Below are 9,967 nucleotides of genomic sequence, written 5' to 3' on the forward strand. Positions count from 1 at the left end.
GTTCCATGGACGAAGAACGAGCTCAGATCTCTTGATATCGGGACAAGAAAGGTTATGCACATGAACAAAAGCATGCATCTTAAGTCTTCCGTTCCGCGACAATACATCTCACGCCGTCAAGGGGGTCGCGGAATATTGAGTCTTGAATGTCTTCACAACAGAATTATTCTGGGTACAGCACATAGAGTTGCAAATGGAGGAGAACCTCTTCTTAAAATGGTCAGGAATCACGAAGAAGTGGGCAAAGGAGCATTTCTGTACAAAGCAGCGGAGGAGGCTGCTGAAACACTCGGACTTGACTTCAGTATTAGGGGTGAGCAAAATGCATCAAATCTAATCTAACTCAAGTACTCACTCCTGAAAGCTCGGATTAAGAAAGCACAAGAGAAAAACTTTCGTGAACAGCTCCTCGATGAGAGGATGCACGGTATCTTCCACAGAAATGTGAAGGATAAGTCAATGTCTTGTGAGCTAACGTTTTCTTTCCTTAAATCACCCGGATTGAAGTCTGGCCTGACATGGTTCTTCAAGAATTCGAGAAGCGAACCATGTTCGTTATCAAATTTTCGGCACCAAGTTACAAAAACATCGTAACCGAGGAGAATGAAAAGAAAGAGAGGTATCGAGACCTTATAAGGGATTTGCAACGATTGTACCCCGAATATTCTGTTAAACTAATCGTCCTTATCGTCGGCGCTCTTGGAGATGCCAAGCTTTCACTTGCTAATGGCCTAAAAATGATCCCCGCGTGTCAATAATATGCTAAAACACTTGCGGCAAAAATGCAAAAGGCGGTAGTCCTTGGATTGCTCCGTGTTCTTGGGGTACACGAGGGTGCCTACAGATAAGATGTTTTCAAATTTTTCCAACTTTTTTATTACAACTTCAATTTCTTGCAATTCGAAAAGAAATTTTTTACAAATTATACTCGTAAGCCGTTGTGATAGAATCAAAAATACCTTTAAAATGAGCCCAAGAACATTGAAAATTGCTGATTATTTCGAAAATTTAAAAAAATTTAGAAAACATTGAAATTCAGACTATTTTTGCAATATCTACTTAAAAGATAGACAATCGGCTGATTTGGAGCCCGCCATGCCCTCTAGGCCATCTTCTCTTCTACTTTCAATTTTGGACCGCCCGTGCTCTCCTGATCGACGAGTAGAGACATCTCTGTACGAATGTAACATCTGATCTGGCAACACGGGAATAAAGACGTAAAACGTCTCACGACCGCGATATAGATAGGTCCTGTCTGCAATGGACTCAATATGACGATCCAACAGAAGAATCGTGTACTTTGAGGACACGGGGCCACCCAAGGAAAACCGCCTTCTGCATTTTTCCCGCAAGTGTGTTAGACTATCGTTGACACGCGGGGATTCTGTTACCTCTCCTTTTCCTTCTCCTCGGTAGGGATGTTGTAGTCAAAGGTGGCCAGGGCCTAGAGTTCGATTTTAGTTCGTTTCTCAAATTCTTGGAGAACGGTGTCAATCCTTGAGTGTACAGTAGGGTTTTAATTTGAGCTTTCAATATTTGTTCTTGAGATATTCAGAATCCATATGAAATTATTTTTCAAATGAAAAATTCATCATAAACATTATTTACGGTTGCCTAAAAAATGCTATTTTCACTGTTTTTCACTGTTTTCAAAGACTAATAACAGCCCCAGTAATATATATCTGATACTGAAATTTGAAGAATATTTTCTTTAAAGATTGAAGATTATATTTTTTGAAAAAGCAGATTAAGAAAAGGTATAATTAAACGTGCTACACAAAAAACAAATCTGAGTAAATTTTTGAAATTTGACAGTTCTAAGACTTAAGCTGTTTAATTTTCGGCGCGGAGCGCTCATCAGCCCTACCATAAAAATTGATCGCAGTGGGTCTTGGCACCATTAAGCCTGGGACCTTTCGTGGCAAGCGTCTATAGGTATATTTTCCTTTTTCGGGGACGCTATCTAATCCTGTTAAAGAGTCATATCAATGGAAAGAGCTGAGGTTGCACTTTTACGATCGAATCTTCACTTACCGATATTTTCAGCTTTTGAAATAACTAACTTCAAAGACGATGCGCCACCTCTAAATATTTTTTAAATCTTTTTAAAATCTGCCTTCTACAATCGTATAAACTACCATTATTTGCCTTTCACTACTAAGAAAACCAAAAGTGTTTTTTTCTGGTCACCCTAGTATGTAGGGCACGATCTGCATCTATCGCTGGGAACTTCTTGACATAAAATGCGGTCACGGCATAATGAGGTGAAAATGACCCCGTTTTAGAATGCTGAAATGAAACCCTCTGTACCTGAATTAAGCCCTCCTCATCTGGGAAAAGACCAAAATTTTCCCCTTCGACATGGACTGATTTTCTACATTTCTGTATTAGTTTCCCAGGAATTTTTTGTCGAATAGCTGTTGGTGGAATTTTTCAACCTCTGCTTTTTTTACTTCGGCTTTGAAAGTGAAGCAACTAGATGTAATAATAGACTTTTCTCACTCTTAAATTTGAAATTCAAGCCAAAGGTCTCGACCGCCTCATCGTCGGCTTTGTAAACGAACGCTCCTTTGCTAATGATCTCATGTTTCCTAACAGTTTTTAGGGGAGGATTTTTGTCATTTTCAACTATGTGTCATAAGCTATACTTAATACAATTCGTTCATGAAGACATTTGACATTCAGAAGTGCGTGTCCGACTTGACGGCGTGAGATTTACTATAGTCGCAAAACGGATGCATTGACATGCAAACTATTATGCATATACATGATTTTACGTTTGGCGATATTAAGGCCGTAAGCTCGTTCTTCGTTCATTCAACCATTTCAAACAATTAGAAAAGAACCGGAACGGCAAGCATGTTAGTTGCGGATACCTTGTTCCACGTTGATATATTAGAAGACCAAATCTGTCAAGGAAAATGGTTGTACTCGTATCTGCTATGGAGAGACTCCTTCACTGATTTTATATCTTATATGCGACTTTGAGGCAGGCACAGTTATCATTTATCAGTCTCTCCAGTGGCAATATGCCTAATCGCATTCATAACCACAACCTCAGAGTCATCGAGAAAGTCATGCAAAATAGCACAGGGCTCATGGTATCGCCATGAAAGACGCCCCTCTAGAAAATGACGTTGTTCGTTGTCACATGATAATTTTCAAATAGGATGGTAAACCTAGATTTCCAAAGGCGCACCAATCTCTCTATATGCATCTCATTATGTGTGGATTAACTTTCAAGCTTCCAACAGACCGATGATAATTGTATGAGAGGTTGAATCGAAATCGAAATATATTATTCGAATTATACTCAATAACTTGCCTGAACACGCTGTATACGATCCTCACGGCTATCTTACAAGAAAAGAAATTTCGGTAAACCACTCTCTGGAGAAGTCGCGATGTTTTACTGAACGAGGAAACATTGAATGACCCCTCAAAGAGGAAACTGTTTTATCGTTCTGGATGAGTTGCTGCCCTAGAGTGGCGCAGCCGCTATCCCGACGTGTGAGTGCTACGTCTATCCCTCTGACGGAGACAGCAGCCATACCATACTTAGGCGATGCTGCAACGCTTTTCCTGTACGTGCGCTCGCCTTCATGATGTTCATTCATGCTCGATCTAAAAGTTTTTTTGAAGCAAACGTCTTATTTTTCCAAATGCTGACTGTAAATGCCGTGTATATAAGATAACATTAATGTGATCCTAGCTTGAATAATTGTAATAATATAGTTACCTCAGGCATTAAAATAAAAATGAAAAAAATAGTTTTACAAAGACCTATTATACAATTTCGTACGGAGCGTGTATGTTTTCCTTTTTAGTGCAACAACGAAAGCCCGCGGTAATTGTTTGTTTTATTTTTTATTTCTATATACATATATAATACTTGATGATTGTATTTAGAATTACCCTGTCAACGGATACAATTTTCAGATGGTCTCTCGGATGCACCTCCAAGGTTAAAATTTCAGATCCTTTCTTAAGATTTTTTGGCACCTTGATGAGTTTGATATATTCGCCTATTGGATGAATTTGACATCCTGAAATTGAAATATGAGATGTATACACAGTACAAAAAAGTATTCAAAATGATACCGAAATCAATATTATTTTGATATGCACCAAAAATGATCCGAATTCAACAGCATTTTTATCTGCCGGAGTGAATGATCTACTTTTGATATAATGATCTGATTCGGGATCGTGTGTGAAATCAAACCAAGATGGCTGACGCTCTTAGAGTACTTTAGCCATCGACATATAGAAATGGACCGATAACGCTTTGGGGAGAACTGAAGTGGGCTCTAGAGAGAGAAAAAACATATGAAACGTAGACCTACCTTTATCTATTTCAGGACTCTGTCAAGTGAATTGGTGGCCCTGGGTATAGCCTAAATATTCTGTACGGTTAATTAAAAAAAAAGATAAACAATACATTAGAAATTTGTAGTTATAATAAATTGAATTTTAAAGAACATTCATGTAAAATAACCTGTTTCAGATAGATTATTTTCAAAACTTGGTAACCTTGAATTCTTCTTGAAATTGGATTGAAAAGTGCTACAATAATAACACAGTCACACAAAAAAAGCGTGCGGATTTGGTAACAAGTCACACGTATTCCTATGGATTTTGGGGCGCTGAATTCCAATTCGGTATCAAAAATCACCCATCACGTCATGGTTGAGCCATAACTTTAAAAAATGACGAAAAATCATGCACTGAGGCAAATAAATTCCAAAATAATGCCAGTAATGCAAATTTTCACTTCAAAAACATGTCGACAACTGTGAAGGATCAACCCTTGCCTGATATCAACTTATTTAACATAACTTTACCCAACAGAACCTGACCTCACCTAACCTGAATTCACAGAAATTTATTGATCTACACGTAAAGCTCTGGAAGCATATTTTCCCAGTAGCAAATGTGTGCTACATCAAATGGGTCAACTCGAGCCTAACCTAGAAATAAATCTAACCTAGAAATAAATCTAACCTAGCCTAACCTAACCTAACCTAACCTCACGAAACACAATTAAACTGATTGTGTTGTCCCGTTGTGTCGGCGGTACCGTTTCATTCAGCTTCAGCTTAACCTACATAGAGGTTAAGCCTATCCTAACCTAACAAACCATGACCTAACCTAACCGATTACACTGGCAACTCTGTTCTTGCGTACTTTCATATTTTGACATTAATAGCAATAAATGTCTGGAGTTTCGTAACCACTTGTTGCTAGCATTATTCGCCTGTGTCTGTAACCAGGGCACCTCCACGTGGTGACGGTGGGCAACGGATCCACATTGGCTGAGTCCCTGTGTAAACGGCGTTCATGCCGTCATAGCAGACACAGGTAAAAAGTGTATTACGATGCAGTGAGGGTGGGAAAGCGGGCTCTCCGACTTCGACATCATACAATCTTAGCTCTTCATCAATGGATCACTTGGTTGGTGTAGAGTCTCATGCTACAAGGAAAAAACCGCGAGCATTTCTCAATTGCATGCCTGCAAGAATAGCTCGGATTCATTCTGTTACATTTTTAGTAAATATGAAGTGAGCATTTCGCGAAAATCAATCGACGAGGTAGTGAAAACTCTTTACGAAAAGTGTTATGACCGTAAATTGCTGCACCAAGAAACGAAATGGGTTCCTCACGTCATTTTCAATTCCTGCAGACTTATGTTGTATCATCTAAAAAATTCAAACAACACAAAGTACCACAAGTACTCTACACCAACCACATGGAAAAAAACCCGTTATTGCGAAGGACTGCTACTTTTGCATGAATTCCGTCAAAGGGTTCAACGCCAAAAATGAAAATAACATTTCGTACATTAATGTGTGCACAGTCACAAGAGCAATTAAAATCAATAAAAATGCACGCCAGACTGATTTAAGCGCTTTACAAGATGTTAGAATGGAAGTTGAAAGTGAACGACATGGAGACGGTAGTGAAACCAGTGATCGAACAGAAAATAATTCTGATGATTCCGATGAAAATGACGAAAAAGATGACGAATATGGCGTGCATAAAATGAAATTGAAGGTTCCAATATTAGTGTCGCAACTAGAACTGAATGATTTTATTAGAGAACTTGGATGACCGAAAGACGGCGCTGAATTTTCTGCTTCATTTCTAAAAAGAAGTAATCTTCTAGAGCCAAAGACAAAAGTTTCATTCTATCGCGGCAGGGACAAAGAATTCAGAAAGTTTTTCGTTAAAGACGAAGAGACGTCTTTAGTTTAATGCACTGAAGTTAACGGACTAATGAACCACTTGAAGAAAAATGTGTACAGAGACGAAGAGTGGTGACATTTCATTGATTCGTCAAAACGCAGAATTAAGGCTGTTTTACTGCAAAATGCGAATACTTACGCTTCTATCCCTATAGCTCACTCAACGGTCATCAAAGAAGAATATAACAATGTTAAAATGCTTTTTGAAAAAGTTAATTACACGAATCACAAATGGCAAATATGTGGTGATCTCAAAATCATAACAATGATATTAGGCCCACGATCGGGTTTCACGAGAGAGCCATGCTTTATATGCCTGTGGAATAGCAGAGATCCAGCCAATTATTACAGCAAAAAACATTGGCCTTTAAGAGATTCATTCAAACCTGGTTCTCATAATATCATCAACCAAAGCCTCGTTGCTCCAGAAAAAATTTTACTGCCACACCTCCACATAAAGCTTGGGCTCATAAAGCAATTTGTCAAGGCGTTAGACAAAGATGGACAATGCTATAAGTATATATCCCTTAAATTCCCTAATGTTTCAGACGCTAAATTGAAAGAAGGAGTCTTTGATGGACCACAGATTCTAATATTGACAAGAGATACTAGTTTCGTGAGCCAGATGACGAAAATTGAAATGGACGCTTGGGCAAGTTTTAAAGCAGTAAACACAAATTTCCTCGGTAACAAAAAAAGTCCAGACTACGAGAATATTGTTGCGAAAATGATAAGAAACTACAAACAGTTAGGCTGCTTGATGAATTTTAAACTTCACTTTCTAGATTCCCATCTGGATAAGTTTCCAGAAAATGTTGGTGTTTTCAGCGAAGAACAAGGGGAACGTTTTCATCAAGACATAAACATGATGGAACAACGATATCAGGGTAGATGGGACGAGTTCATGATGGCTGATTTTTGCTGGATTTTGAAAAGGGAAACGAGGTCAGTTCTACTTGTAGTTCTAAGTTTCTTCAAATGAGTAATGTGCGTCTAAATTTTTAACGACCTGTAGTACAATGAAACGAATTTTATTGTGTTACAACGGGAACACTTAAGTTGTGTTGCGTTGAGCATACTTTCGTTAGGTTCTGTTAAGTTAAATTAATTTGTAGGTTAAGATCGAGTTAACCTATTAAATATAGCACACATTTAAGACTGAGAACTGTACGCTTACATAGCTGCACATGTGGTTGAATTTCGTTCGGCTAGGTTAAGTTAGGTCAGGTTTTGTTAGGTTAGGATAGGTTAAACCTCTATGTAGGTTGAGCCGAAGCTGAATGAAACGGTACCGCAAACACAGCAGGACAACACAATGAGTTTAATTGTGTTACGTGAAGTTAAGTTAGGTTAGGTTAGGTTAGGTCAGGTTTTTTATGTTAGGATAGGTTTGACCTCTTTGCAGGTTAAGCCCAAGCTGATAGTTCAATAAATTTCTGTTAATTCAGGTTAGGTGAGGTCAGGTTCTGTTGGGTAAAGTTATGTTAAATAAGTTGATATCAGGCAAGGGTTGATCCTTCACAGTTGTCGACATGTTTTTAAAGTGAAAATTTGCATTACTGGCATTATTTTGGAATTTATTTGCCTCAGTGCATGATTTTTCGTCATTTTTTAAAGTTATGGCTCAACCATGACGTGATGGGTGATTTTTAATACCGAATTTGAACTCAGCGCCTCAAAATCCATAGGAATACGTGTGTCTTGTTACCAGATTCGCACACTTTTTTTTGTGTGGCTGTGTGATTGTTTTGTGAGTTCAAAAATAATGTAAAAACTGTCAAAAAATTGAACAATATTTCTATAACATAAAAAATAACCATTTGTATTGCATAGATACAAAACTTCATATTTTGCAGTTTTGTTTTTGTTGTAACATTTTTTATTTTACTATAATCAATAACTTTACTTACGTATGAAAACATATCCCCATATAAACGTCTTGACAACGCCCACAAGTTACACAAGCTGCCACCATTTTTTATATTTTGTTACAATAAATTATAATTAAGTATATTATAAATAAATCAATTCTGAAAAGTGCGATAAACGTCACATTATTGGGGCATTCACGACACAAAGCACGGTTCTGTGCTCCGCCAAACTTCACCCAACGAAAATATTTTCGACCAATCAGCTTTATCTAGAAAGAGATAGGTCTACGTCTCATATGTTTTTTCTCTCTTTAGAGCCCATTACCTTTCTCCCCACAGCATTACCGGTCCATTTCTATATGTCGATGACTTTAGCTCATATGCAAGCTTTTTATGGTTTTTGATCATACAGTGTACTTTGAAAAGTTAAAAAATAACGAAAGCTGATATTAGAAAATATCACATGTTAAGTGCACGGAGAGACTTTTCATACCAATATTTGATTGATTCTATATTTATAGTTAAAATAAAATGTAAGAATTTAGGGGTAATCAGGGTACTGCTATAAAGATTCCTAATATGATAAGCGATGATATTTCTTTATGTATTATAAAATTGAACGAGCAAAAATTAGTATTCACGTTTAGAAAAAGTCTTATTTACTGTATGAAAATGATGAGTGTGAAAAAGTGTTAATGGTCAATAACAAGTTTTGTAAAACTTTTAGTCAAAAGTCATAATTTTAAGTAACACAAGTTGTAAGAAATGTAAGAAATTTTAGTATTCTTAAATAAGAATGTGTATTGAAATGAGTACTACTAGTGATATCTGCAACAGAGATTTGCAAGAATTCTAAAAGACTATACTAAAAACGACCAAAGGTTTCCGAGCTATTCCTTCTATAGTCGAACTCGCGACGATCACACCATCTGACCGACTGTATTGGGCTCATGACTTGGGATTCCCCGCCAAATCTCATCAATCATGCGTGCGTTTGTAGTACAAAAATATTCGTAAATAGTAAAATTTAAATTAAATTTTAAACTAATTTCAATTTGGAAATTTTTTATTAAAACTCTCAATAGTGGACACATATAAAATAGAAGCTTTTAACGCTTTTCAATTAAGTGAAATTAAACTGCAAAATGTAAGCCTTCTCACTTTGATAAATTGAATTTTACAAAGATCTCTGGTTAAGAAATATGAATCCGCGCTATCGTTTTAAATTCTCTAAATTAACGCTCATCCTCAACTTCAACTCGCATTAATACAAGTGTGAAGAAATGTAACATGTCCATCTACCAATTTAATTAAAACATTATAAAAAAAAGATTCCTTGGAAAATATAGATTGCAATGAATTTAGATCAATTAAAATATATAAGTTAAGACTGATTCACATTTATAAAGAATAAAACATCTAATTTGTATTTTTAATCAAAAATAAATTTATATCTTTTAAAATAATTGCAAAACACAAAAAAAAAATAAATACGATCGACCCTAATATCAATCAAAAAATCGTCTTCACTGTTATGAGAGTTGGGTCAATTAAAAAACGATATCTTCCAAAAAAACAGCAAAGATATTATCTAACTATGTCCAAAAACGAGTGCATCTTCCTATTTAAAAAAACTTTAAAAAACGAATTTCCATCCTTCCAGTTCTATAACAACCATAACAATAAAAAAATCCCTCTTTTAAATTCAGAAAAAAACGAAAATCATCACTTCCTCTCCTCCGACTCAATAACAATATATGGGGCATTATTCCTCAACTGCCCCAACTCAAAAAGTCATGTTTTTCGATTGTCTCTAAATTCTGGGAATATGTTCGCCTACCCAACAGTAGT

At 36.6% G+C, this 9,967-nt stretch overlaps 1 protein-coding gene across 2 annotated transcripts in view; it reads right to left on the reverse strand.

The window, feature by feature from the left end:
- Positions 1-9,967, reverse strand: part of LOC117170695 (cadherin-89D) — a 52,972-nt gene that overhangs the window by 23,712 nt on the left and 19,293 nt on the right. For both annotated transcript variants that reach the window (XM_033357671.1, XM_033357672.1), the window contains exon 3: positions 3,916-4,046. In XM_033357671.1, coding sequence (XP_033213562.1) covers positions 3,916-4,046 — 131 coding nt within the window. The remainder of the gene's footprint in view (positions 1-3,915; positions 4,047-9,967) is intronic.

Source organism: Belonocnema kinseyi, chromosome 4 (genome assembly GCF_010883055.1).
Source record: "Belonocnema kinseyi isolate 2016_QV_RU_SX_M_011 chromosome 4, B_treatae_v1, whole genome shotgun sequence".
Classification (NCBI taxonomy): domain Eukaryota; kingdom Metazoa; phylum Arthropoda; class Insecta; order Hymenoptera; family Cynipidae; genus Belonocnema; species Belonocnema kinseyi.